Here is a 13,689-nt window from a genome sequence, read left to right on the forward strand (position 1 = left end):
AAATATTGAAATCAACTTTCTTTATAAAGATAAAAGATGTCCTCAAGCCTCATTTTTAGCATTTCACCCATGGACCTGTTTCATATATATATTTCATTGCTTATGAGTAGACAATGTAATAAAGTGGTGTTCTTGAATATTTAACCAACGTTTCATTTATAGTGAAAATTGATCAAGAAAAATATTACCATTCTGCATATGTGGAATGCAAATTAGCATTGTTCTTTAATTTATGGATGTACAAAGGGAAATAACAGTTTGAATGCAGAATTTTTCCCTAACACTATTGCAGTATCATATTTTATTAAGTTGATAAGTGGCTGAAGGAAAATTCTATTTTTTGCTTTTGCTGGTCAGCTATCTATCAAAGCTTCTTCATAGTATTTATTTACAGTCCTAGGCACTTCATGCTAATGGAGTCATCTGAAAGGAAGTGTTCTCTTCATTGTTTATGATTCCTCAATTACATTTCTAGTATGACCTTAGTTGCTTTGAGAAATGCTCTAAGATGTGTCCATTATGGTCCTCAAAGGGAATTTTGACCCCGTGTTCATGGATATTTCCTATAATAAAGTCAATAGATGGTCCTTAAAATCATGGATGAATCATGGAATATGTTTTCCCATAGAATTTTATGTTAAAAATTGAGCTCTATTACCAAACTCCTTGAATAATATTAGGAACTTTTAGTGCTATATACTCTTCCATTAAGTATCACTAAATAATATTTGTAATTCAAGACATAATATACCAACATTAGCCATACATGAGGAAGCTAGGCAGGAGATGGCAAAAGTAGTAGCTCTCTTGGCTACTGTGGTAGAAATTTTTAAACTTAGTGAAGAATTTTTCCAATTTAGAATGAACAAAACCTGCCTTCTTGTCTTCATAAAGAATCTTGTTGCAAGACAACACCTTTGAACTCGTCTCTCTATGAGGATCCTCTTCAATTATTTTTCTTTAAAATTAACACAAAGAGTTCTTAATCCCCAAATCTTAGCTGGTGGAGGAAAGACCATAACTTTATTACTTTGGCATCTTTTTGTAAGACAGTGGAATGTTGATTTGTCAGGCAATTTTTTTTCTCAGGTTATAAGAATCTTGGAATAGCTGTAAGCTGTAGTAAAGTCTAAAATCATAGCCATCATATCTCCCAATTGTGCGTATCCTGGGGTGGTTGAATCCTGGGGTAAGGTTGTTTTCCTTTTATAAGATGATATTTATGGTCTTACAAACTCCTCTGAAACCTTAGAAGACACAGTATGACCTTCTGGAAAGAGCTGGACCTAGGTTTTAGTCCCAGTTCTGCCGCTTGTCTGCTATATGACCTTGGGCAAGTCACTTCACTTCTCATCTGTAAAATGGGGATTAATACTGAAATCCCCATGTAGGACAGGGATTGTGTCTAACTGGATTACCTTGCATCTACCCTAGCACTTAGAACAGTGTCTGGCACATAGTAAAGCTCTTAAAATATACCATGTTAACATGCTAACTTGTTATCTGACAATGATATCTCCCATTGTTTCAGTTATATTTAAGGAACTGGGGGAAGATGGGTAAAAACCAATTGAAACTGTACATGGCTTCTGTCTCATGGGTGGATTTCCAGAGGCTTGTGTGACAAAAAAAATTCTTAAATCACATTTCAAGAATTTTCTAGCTCAATAGTGTGGCACTTGCAATCTATTTGGAAGATTTTAAGGTTCTATTTCTGGGGATATACAACAGGGGTGTGATTTGGTAATCTACCAGTCCCTCAACAAAGACTTATGGACAATTTTTGTTTTTTTAATTCTTCCAATTAAAACCTTGATTTAGGATATTCCCACTCCTCTGGTTCCTCCAGGTATGATTTGAGGCACCCATTCCAGTGAAGCAATCCCCTCCAGATCATCAGGGGAGAAGGGGTTATTTCTCTTCTGTTCTCCATTTACACTCACTCCCTCGGTGAACTCATTCGCTCTCACGGCTTTGACTACCATCTCTACGCAGATGACATGCAGATCTACATCTCCACCCCTGTCCTCTCCCCCTCCCTTCAGGCTCGCATCTCCTCCTGCCTCCAGGACGTCTCCACCTGGATGTCGGCCCGCCACCTAAAACTCAACATGAGCAAGACTGAGCTCCTCATCTTCCCTCCCAAACCCGGTCCTCTCCCAGACTTCTCTATCACCGTGGATGGCACGACCATCCTTCCCGTCTCTCAGGCCCGCAATCTCGGTGTCATCCTTGACTCGTCTCTCTCGTTCACCCCACACATCCTATCTGTTACCAAGACCTGCCGGTTTCACCTCTACAATATCGCCAAGATCCGCCCTTTCCTCTCCACCCAAACGGCTACCTTACTGCTACGGGCTCTCGTTATATCCCGGCTAGACTACTGTGTCAGCCTTCTCTCTGACCTCCCTTCCTCCTCTCTCACCCCGCTCCAGTCTATGCTTCACTCCGCTGCCCAGCTTATCTTCCTGCAGAAACGATCTGGGCATGTCACTCCCCTTCTTAAACAACTCCAGTAGTTGCCTGTCAACCTCCGCTCCAAACAAAAACTCCTCACTCTAGGCTTCAAGGCTCTCCATCACCTTGCCCCTTCCTACCTCTCCTCCCTTCTCTCTTTCTACCGCCCACCTCGCACGCTCCGCTCCTCTGCCGCCCACCTCCTCACCGTCCCTCGGTCTCGCCCATCCCGCTGTCGACCCCTGGGTCACGTCCTCCTGCGGTCCTGGAACGCCCTCCCTCCTCACCTCCGCCAAACTGATTCTCTTCCCCTCTTCAAAACCCTACTTAAAACTCACCTCCTCCAAGAGGCGTTCCCAGACTGAGCTCCTCTTCTCCCTCTACTCCCTCTGCCACCCCCCCTTTACCTCTCCACAGCTAAACCCCCTTTTTCCCCTTTTCCCTCTGCTCCTCCACCTCTCCCTTCCCATCCCCACAGCACTGTACTCGTCCGCTCAACTGTATATATTTCCATTACCCTATTTATTTTGTTAATGAATTGTACATTGCCTTGATTCTATTTAGTTGCTATTGTTTTTTACGAGATGTTCTTCCCCTTGACTCTATTTATTGCCATTGTTCTTGTCTGTCCATCTCCCCCAATTAGACTGTAAGCCCGTCAAACGGCAGGGACTGTCTCTATCTGTTGCCTACTTGTTCATCCCAAGCGCTTAGTACAGTGCTCTGCACATAGTAAGCGCTCAATAAATATTATTGAACCTGCGAACAAGGTATAGAGTGGGGGGGTGGCTGATGGGATGGTTTACTCCAGGCCTTTTGGCAGCTCCTTCTCCAGTCTTCTCTCTTGGCAAGTGAGGTGTTGAGACAGAGTTTTCCCCCCATCAAACACATATACCAGGACTTTATTTCCAGTCTGCCTTCTATCCAACTCAACACCCACTATATCCTGCTTCTCTCGGCAGCAGGCACTTTCAGTTTTCCTGATGTCCAGACTACAGCCCATGCTCTTTCTGTGGGACTTCCAAGAGCAAGAACACTGGGAAAAGGGATCTCAGAAACTGTCTGCTCTGACCTGTAGCTTTCTTTCCTGCTGGGGATAGGATGGGGGAGGCAAGCAGTCTTATTACTCTACTGTTCTCCACTACAACCTAGTTAAGTTTTCAATAAATACCAGTGATTGATTGATTGATACCCAGGCTTTTAGGGCCGGTATATTGAGGGTAAACAAGTGATCTTCAGGGAGGTGGGAGGAGGGGAGAAGGAGCTAAACCCTGCTATTTGTGGATGTTATTACCCTGCTTCCCTGAAAATCCCCAGGAAATGCCACACTGCACACAACTCTCTCAGACTTGGGACAGTGACAGCAGTTTCTTCCTTATCAGGGGAGGTGAGAAGTCCGGTCCCAGGTTTCCAGCTCCAGGAAAACTGGGGATGAGTTGATAGTCTCTAGGATGGAAGGGGCAGGGTACTGGCCTTGTGGTGGAGTCAGGAAATCTTGTTCTCACCCTGCCCCCTCTTCATTAGGATGGCTGATCCTTACTGGGGATGAGAGGAAGTGATTGCTTTGGTAATCTTAGAGGGCATTTACAATACAATGGTATTTGTTAAACATGAAGATCAATGTCCATAATGTTGGATTAGCTTCAGGGTTTCCAATAAACAGCAACAATGTTTCAGTTTACCTTTTGTGCAGTGCAAATAACACTGCTGCTAAGAACACCTTTTTCCTTCGTGGGACACACTTTTAAAATAAGCCTTCTTCATTGTTTCATAGCTTAGTTTATACTGCTCAAATTTATTTTTTTTTATTGGTCTCTATTACCTCATGCTTTAGACAATATTTTACGAGGGACGAAGTTCTTTCTTGGGGGGACTGTGATTGAGAGTCTCTTTGCCACAGACATCCAGACTTCTTTCCTGTGGCTAGGCATTGGAGCAAGTTCCTAAACTTCTCTATAAACCATTTTCACTAGTGAAAAAGGTTTTTCTGTTCCCCCATCCAAAGAACTAATTAGTTAATCTCCTTCTGCTTTCTCTCATGGTCTTTCTTCCTCACTCCCTGGGCATGCTGGTAACATCATTATTATTAATATTATCATTTGCTCTGGGACAGATTCAAGACAGTCAGATTGTGCAGAATGCCTTTCTCACATAGAGCTCACAGTTCAAGAGGGACGGAGTGGATTTATTCCCAATTTTACAGATGAGGAAATTGAGAAGTAAAGTTACTAGCCCAAGGGTACACAGTAGGCAAGTGATGGAGCCGGGATGAGAACCCAGGTCTTCTGACTCCCAGCTCCATGCTCTTTCCACTAGATTACACTAGTTGGTCGGAGGGAGAGAAGATAGTTACTCCCCATGCCAGAACTCACCCTTGCATCTCTCTTGCCCCACAATTATTCTGTTCTCTTTGCACCTTGAGATTAGCCCAGTATACACGTGTTGCATCCTGATGGAGAGCTCTAGGAGCTGTAGCCCTGTTGAATTAATCCAGCTGCATAGTTCTGCCCCTGACTACCACCCTTCAAGAGACAGAATTCCTTGAGTCTGACAAGAAACTGATTAGACTGACAAGATCAGAAAAAATAGACGAGAGACCGACAGATGGCCCTTTAAAAGTTAAATATTAGATCTGAATCTGCTTATTAAGTAAGGCAGTTTCTCACCAGGTAGTTCTACTTACACTTCTATGACCTGACATTTCAGAAATTATCACAAGGTTTTGCAGGAGGTCACAGACTATTACTGTAAAATATTATGTTGTATGATAATGGGGAGTAATGACTCCTGGCCCTGTTAAGAATATAACCAACTATGAGATCAGATCATCAGGATGACATAAAACTGTAGTCATCTAGTGCCACAGTTTAAGCTGCCAAGAAAATAATAAAGAGAAGACCAGGTTTGAAATTAGTATATCCCCAGAAATATGTTCACTTCTACCTGATACCAGATGGGCCAGTCTACCTGTACCACATCTTGAAACACAAGCTGTCCTGAATATTCCTTCTGGGTACCTTCCCACTACCACAGTTCAGACTAGGAAAAAAATAATGATATTCTCATGTTTCCCTCTCTGCCTTAACATGTCAAACATCCCAGAGGCACCAACATCTTCTTTTCATCCTCAAGTATAATAACTGCTCTCTCTATTCCAAACACCGCTTCTGTTCCATTATTGAGGGTCACACTCATTGATCTCATCAACTATTACAGGTCTTCCACCTCCGTCCTCTCTCTCCCTAATGACTTTCTCAAATATTTAGCTGACAAAAATCTAAGCTATTAAGAGTGACCTTGCAAAAATATTCCCTGCATCTCCCTAGCTTCCTCTCAAACTCTTAGCTACTTTCTCATGCTTCTTGGTTCTCTCTCAAGAAGAGATCCCCCAATTTGCTTATACAATCTTCTCCCCTCCATCTGCACATCCCACCCCATTAACACTTTCTAAATTGACTTGTTTCCACTCTTCTTCCTTCCCTGATGAACACTCCCAGTCACCCACTTTAATGATAATTATAATTGTGATATTTCTTGAACAAGTACTATGTGTCAAGCACTGTACTAAGTGCTGGGGTAGTTACAAGGTAATTAGGTCCCACATGAGGGTCACAGTCTAAGTAGGAGTAACGGGCATTAAATCCCCATTTTACAGATGAGGGAACTGAGGCACAGAGAAGGGAAGATACTTGTCCAAGGTTATGCAGCAAGGAAGTGATGGAGTAGGAGTTAGTCCCTAGGTCTTCTTATTCCCAGACCTGGGCTCTTTCCACTAGGGCTCCTTTCCCTCTATTTTCAGACATGCATTCATTTTACTTATCATAAAATAATAACATTTCTCTGGGCCTCATTGCACTCTCTTCCTCCTCCCATTCCTGAGCAAAATGCTTGAATGTGTTTCATGCACCTGATTCTTCCTCTCTTCCAACTCTTTTTGGGGAAGCAGCGTGGCACAGTGGAAAGAGCCTGGGCTTTGGAGTCAGAGCTCATGAGTTTGAATCCCAGCTCTGCCACCTGTCAGCTGTGTGACTGTGGGCAAGTCACTTAACTTCTCTGGGCCTCAGTTACCTCATCTGTAAAATGAGGATGAAGACTGTGAGCCCCACGTGGGACAACCTGATTCCCCTGTGTCTACCCCAGCGCTTAGAACAGTGCTCTGCACATAGTAAGCGCTTAACAAATACCAACATTATTATCTTTTTGACACTTTACAAGCAACTCTTTCCTCCCCCTTCCTTCATGCCATCTTCCTTCACTCTGTTGTGACTGTTCTCTCCAAGATCATTAATGAAACTCTTCTTGCTAGTTCTAATAATCTCTATCCAATTCCTCTTAAACCTCCTTGACATCAATAATGTGGACCCCATTTTCACTGACATGAGCCTAAACTGGTCCTCTTACTACCTCTTTGGCTGCTTCTCTGTTTCACTCGATTTTTCCACAGTGTCTCAGCCTCTTACTGTGTGCATCCCAGGTGGTTTTGTTCTTGGTTGCCATCTTTCCTTGATCTATACACACTCACTCTCTCAGGAAACTTACCTGCTCACCATATAACTACCACCCCTAAGGAAACCACTCCCAAATCAATCTCCCTAGTCTTGCCTGTAATCCCACATCTTCTTTTGCTTCTAAGACATTTTTTTATTTGGATGTCCTGCAGGCACCTCAAACTCAATATATCTAAAATGGAGCTCCTCATATTTTCCCCTAGCCCTTCTCCTCCTAACATAACCCCTTCAATCAATAACACCTCTATCCTCCTTCTTCTAGAAGCCAGCGACCACAGTGTCATTCTCAATTCCTCACTGTCTTTCCACTTTCACAATTCAGTCTACTGCCAAATCTAATTGATTCTTCCTCTACCATATGTCCCATATCTAACCCTGCCTCTAAACCAAACAGATATCACTCTAGTACAAGCTCTGAATTAAATCACCAATTGTATTTATTGAATGCTTGTTGCATACAGATGGGAGTACAATTTGAGTTAGAAGACATGATATTCACCCTCAAGGAGCTTATAGTCTAGAGTGCAGTTTAGAGTCTATCAGCCTTTTCATTGACCCCACCCCCCCACCCCGGGCTTCAACCTCTTCTACTCAATCATATTTATTGAGTGCTTGCTGTGGGAAGAGCACTGTGTTAAGAGCATGGGAGAGTACATTATAACAGAGTTGCTAGACATTATGGCCTAATGTCAAGAGCATGGGCTTGGGAGTCAGAGGATGTGGGTCCTAATCCTGGCTCCACCTCTTGTCTGCTGTGTGACTTTGGGCAAGTTGCCTAAATTCTCTGTGCTTTCGTTACCTCACCTGTAAAATGAGAATTAAGAGGGTGGGTCCCATATTGGACATGAACTGTGCCTAACCTGATTACCTTGTATCTACCCTGGTGCTTACAACAATGCTGGGTACATAGTAAATGCTGAACAAATATCATAATAACAATAATGTGTTTTTTTGAGTGCTTACTCTGTGCCAAGCTCCGTTCTAAGAGCTGGGGTAGATACAAGGTTATCAGGTTGTCCCACGTGGGGCTCACAGTCTTCATCCCCATTTTACAGATGAAGGAACTACTGAGGCACATAGAAGTGAAGTGATTTGCCCAGAGTCACATAACTGATATGTGGCAGAACTGGGTTTAGAAGCCTTGACCTCTGACTCCCAAACCTGTGCTCTTTCCATTGAGCAACGCTGCTTCTCTATGCAGATGCTGCTAGTTCAGAAATTTTTTGACAGGTTAAGGCAGAGGGAAGTATGGGCATGTCAGTTTTGTTTTTCTCATCTTAAATGTGGTAGTGGGAGGGTGCCTGGAAGCAATATTCAGAGGAACAGTTTGTGTTTCGAGTTGAGGTGAAGGGAAGAATTGCCCATCTCATATCAACAATTGAGCATATTTTTGGGATGCAGTGATTTTAACTGTCTCTGCTCTTCCAACCCCTTCCCTGGTTTCCGTTCCCTTCCCTGTGCCCCTCTGCATTGACCAAAACTTCATCACATTCCACTTCAGGTTTCTCTACCAACTCAGTCCACATTACATATGTGCTCTCTCAACTTGTTACATCCCAACTCACTCTCTTATCCCTCCCAGGCTAACTATCCCTCTCTTGACTCTCCTGCCTCTGTCCTCTTGCTCATGCTGCTTTCCTTCCTTTCACAAATCCAAAAAACTAACAGACCAATGTCCTCCACCCTATTCAAAGCTCTCTTCACATCCATCTTCCCCTATGCATTCCTAACTTCCGCAGACTATATAATCTCATCAGCTATTTCTAGCACTTGTGTATATTTGTTTTTTTTAAATCAAACATTTATTTATTTGATTACTCAATTTATAAATATATGCATGTCTGTCTCATTAAGAGTAAGCTCCTTGTGGACAACTAAAATGTCTCTCATTTTCTTTGAATTTCCCAAGTGTTTGGTACCCTCAATATCTATTCAACAGAAGTTCAGCTCTATGTTATGCTTCTACACCTCCCATAATCTCCTCTGTTGTATCCTACATCCAATATTTCTCCTTCCCTCTGGTCAAAAAGACATTAATTTCTCTCTTCTTTTCTACTCTGCCTTCTTCCTTCAATTCTTCTTCCCTTATGACAGTGATCAAGTTCCTGGTATTCCTTTTGAGTCTAAAATTGAACAGTTTCTCATATGTTAGGTCAATTAAGTGACAGGGCACTGATGCAGGTTTGACTAACTGGTCCAAAATGACGCCTCCCTTGAATTTCTATTTACTGAACAATAAGGAGATCTTAGGTAAATCCTATCCAACTAACTCCTTAGCTGGCTGCGCCTAATAGCCAGGACCTGCTATAAGTGTTCCTTCACAATGGAACAGTTAAAAAACCAGACTTTGGATCCCCAAATCATCCCCTCAATTTCAAAAAGAGGGATAAAAGAAGAAGGGAAATCACCATCAAAAGTCAATAACAAATTGAGTTAATGGTAAATAAAAAGGGGACCCCCTCTCAGCCTAATTTGCATATTATAATAAATGCATGCTGAAATGGATGACTGCCATAGTGACAAATATTATTTTCCCCTAATTCATCACCAGTGTCAAAATGCCAAAATAAGTAATTGCAGAAACAAACTCGTTTACTTAAAAAAATCTTCAGTGTTAGAGTACTACTTAACTTTTTAGAGAAGGATATGTGCTGGAGGCGATTTATACTTCTGAAATCTACCCGTTGGCATTGACATCCCTACAGCTGCTGAAATGAGCACTGTGTGTTTCACTTTTTGCCTTAGAAAAACATTTCATTGCTGTTTATGAGGTATCTTCCAGAATTATGGTGCAAGGGAAATTCAGGTAGAATTCAGAAAGTCCATCTCAGAGCACTCGCTAGAAGTTACTAACACACTCCCTGCTCTCCCTGCAGGGCTGGAGAGGAACTTCAGACTTTACCATATTCCTTCTCCTCAAAAGCCCTTTTGCTGAAAATAAAGGAGCAGCATAGCTTAATGAAAAAAGCATAAGGATGGAAACCTGGAGGCTCAATCACTTGCCTGTTGAGTGACCTTGGGCAAGTCATTTGATTTATCTCTATGTCAGTTTCCTCACTCATATATAAAATGGATATTAAATACCTGTTCTACCTCCCTCTCCTTATGGGACAGGACTCTGATCTGATGGCATTGCATCTACTCCAAGCAGCATAGCATAGTGGATAGAGTAGGGGCCTCCGAGTCAGAAGGTCCTGGGTTCTAGTCCCTAGTCACACCACTTGTCTGCAGTATGACCTTGAGCAAATCATTCAAGTTCTCTTTGCTTCAGTTCCCTCATCTGCAAAATGTGGATAAAACCTGTTTTCCCTCCTACTCTGACTGTGAACACCATGTGAGACTTGATTATCTTGTATCTACTCCAGTGCTTAGTACAGTGCTAGACACGTAGTAAGCACGTAACAAATGCCTCAATCATTCTTCTAGTCTCTACGCTCATTATGGGCAGGGAACATTCCAATCAATCAGTGGTATTTATTGAGCATTTAATAAATGCAGAGCACTCTGTTACATTATATTGTTCAAAATCTTAATACAATACTCTGCACATAGTAATGTTCAGTGAATATGATTGATAGATTTACTTGTGGCTCTCTTTTTCACCTGCTAAGCTTCAAATTCTTCAAATGTCATCCACAATATCTTTCCATAATGTATAGGAAAGGTAGTGGTAGTACCAAAGAAAACTGGACATCCCTCTGCTGCTGATTATGATGATTGTGGTATTTATTAAGTACTTACTATGTGCCAGGCAATGTATTATTAAGCACTGGGGTGGATACAAGTAAATTGGGTTGGACACAGCCCCTGTTTCACATAGGACTCACAGTCTTCATCCCCATTTTACAGATGATGTAACTGGCCCACAGAGAAGTGAAGTGACTTGGCCAAGGTCACACAGCAGACAAGTGGTGGAGCAGAATTAGAACCCAAGTCCTTCTGACTCCAAGTACTATGCTCTTCCTACTAGACAACACTGCCTCTCTCCTGACTTCACAATGTAACTTGTTATTTATTTAAGGGTCCCAGAAGGACAGGTGTGAAAAGATGATTTGGTGAATTTAGCCTAACATATATAATTACTGAGCATGTCTTGGGTGGATGCTGACCCCTTCCATGCTCTAGTCATTGCATTCCCCACTACACTTAGAGGAGTGTTCTGCACATAGAAAGCACTCAGTGCATATCAGTGATCTTGATTCTATTTATTGCTATTGTTCTTGTCTGTCCGTCTCCCCCGATTAGACTGTAAGTCCGTCAAAGGGCAGGGACTGTCTCTATCTGTTACCGATTTGTACATTCCAAGTGCTTAGTACAGTGCTCTGCACATAGTAAGCGCTCAATAAATACTATTGAATGAATGATCTGTAGATTCTGATCGTTTCATCCTCACAACTGACAATGTGGATCAGATTTTATGGATCTCGATAAAAATCACCAAAAAGGAAACCTAATTAGTGCATGAGTATTCTCCTGGCCCTTTTTCACTAGGCAAGAAAAAAAGAATCATTTCTTCTTATTCAATAGGCAGAATTCACGGCCATGAGAGACCAATACATGAGAGGAGGAGAAGGTTTCATTATTTGCTACTCCATCACCGATCGCCAATCTTTCCAGGAAGCCGCCGAGTTTAAGGAGCTCATCTATAAGGTTCGGCACACCTATGACATCCCCCTGGTGCTGGTAGGAAACAAAATAGATCTGGAGCAATTCCGACAGGTAAGTGCCATCATCTCCTTTTCTTGGGAGTACATTTCATAGTGTACTGGACTGATTGAGGGTTCAAAGTCTAGTTTTTTGAAATTCCATAATTCTTGGGGAGATCCAGATTTGACTCTTCTACTTTACATCTTGGTTTTGTTGAACCTTGGCTGATTGCTAAGTCATAACAAGCAAACTGTTCCCTAGCTGTTGGTCCTACTAAAGCCACTGGACCCTTGGATTCATCAATTTGTTCTCTTCCTGCTTCTCTTAAGATTGCAGGTGTGGAGATGTGGGTTTATGTTCACAAATTCCCTTATACTTTTAAAGGGAATATCCTTGTTTTGGTATGTAATTTTGGTATGTCCTGTCTTGCTTCTGGTTGATCCTCTCCTTGGAAAGTGGTTCACATGGCAAATACCTTCCCAGTGCCTTCTATGAGAACATACCCACAGGTGTAATGGATCAAAAATGGATTTCTGATTAAATCACTGTCAGAGTACTTGGATGGCAGTTTTTTGTGAAATGTCTTCTGCTGTGTTTTCTACCAGATCTACAAGTCATTAGTGTCAGCCTCACTTGACTTCTATTTTGGGCTCCCAGCCCCTTTACTCGTGTCTCCCAGGTGTCCAGCATGTACCACAAGGGAGTGCCCCTGTTTGTTCTCACTGTAACACTAATGGCTCTAAATGGTAATGGGTTGTGGTTTTAGCAGGAGGGGTGACCACAAATTTCAGGGAGACAGGAATACAGCTGAAGGGTTTGTTTAGAAGTTTGTTTGGGCTGCATGACTACACAAGTCACTGTGCCTCAGTTCCCTCATCTGTAAAATGGGGATTAAGACTGTGGCCCCTTGGACAGGGAGTATGTCCAACCCAATTTGCTTTTATCTACCCCATCACTTAATACAGTGCCTGACACAAAGTAAGCACTTAACAAATACCACATTTATCATTATCATTATTATTATTATCTGGTCACTGCTCCCTTTCTAGCCTAAAGGATTTCCCTCATGCTGGGAATGTTGATCTTTATTGATCATTTACTCTTGGCTTTTCATGTCCCTTATTCACTGAGAGATTATTGATATTCCTGGTCAAACTGGGTGAAGTTAAATTTCACTTCTGGGTGGCCCTTGGAAATGAGGCCAGTTAAGAAAGAAGTCAAGCAGTGGACTTGAAGGAATCACCCACTTGTCTTTTTTTTCCTGTTTTTAATACTTTTCAATGGTACTTAAGTACTTATTATATGCCAAGCACTGTACTAAGCCCTGAGGTAGATACATGATTATCAGGTCCCACATGGCACTCTAAATAGGAGGGAGAAGAGGTGGGAATTGAATCTCCATTTTACAGATGAGGAAAGTGAGGCACAGGGAATTTAAGTGATTTGCCCAAGGTCACACAGCAGGAAATTGACAGACCAAGATTAGAACCCAGGTCCTTTAAATCCCAGGCCCATGCTCTTTCCTCTAAGCCATGCTGCTTTTAGCCAAGTTTCATTGGGATTTTTTGTTTGAATTTTGAGTAAGGTTGATTTCTGGTACATTTGAATTCATTTTGAAAGCTTTGCTGTGACCCTTTAGTTCAGCTCTTCATTTCCAAATGATATAGAGGAGAAAAGCTCATTTACACAATGTTAGTCAGAACTGTCCATTTTGCAATCTCAGCCCATGACCTGTGAAAACCAAACAATTGAACCGAATCTGTAGGGGGAAACAATGACTCTGGTTCAAAATTAAATTACCTTCAGGTAGCTGTCAAGTTTCCAGTTGGAGACAGACATATTCAAGTCCAGGAATTGAGACTCTACCCTGCCAGAGAAACCCAGATTGCGACACAGCCAGGAATTATTGGGACTGTTCTGTTTCTATCACTGTCATCACTTAGAACAAGTAGTCTAATACAGTCAATCGATCAGTGGTGTTTAATGAGTGCTTACTGCATGCAGAGCACTATATTAAGCACTTTATCAGTCAGTCATATTTATTGAATGCTTACTATATGCAGAATGCTGTACTAAG

General features: G+C 42.0%; 1 protein-coding gene across 1 annotated transcript in view; it reads left to right on the top strand.

Moving 5' to 3' along the window:
• RIT2 (Ras like without CAAX 2) overlaps positions 1-13,689 on the top strand; it is a 352,945-nt gene that overhangs the window by 146,592 nt on the left and 192,664 nt on the right. Inside the window, exon 5 of the mRNA XM_007659987.4 lies at positions 11,493-11,684. Coding sequence (XP_007658177.1) covers positions 11,493-11,684 — 192 coding nt within the window. The remainder of the gene's footprint in view (positions 1-11,492; positions 11,685-13,689) is intronic.

This window comes from Ornithorhynchus anatinus, chromosome 3 (assembly GCF_004115215.2).
Source record: "Ornithorhynchus anatinus isolate Pmale09 chromosome 3, mOrnAna1.pri.v4, whole genome shotgun sequence".
Classification (NCBI taxonomy): domain Eukaryota; kingdom Metazoa; phylum Chordata; class Mammalia; order Monotremata; family Ornithorhynchidae; genus Ornithorhynchus; species Ornithorhynchus anatinus.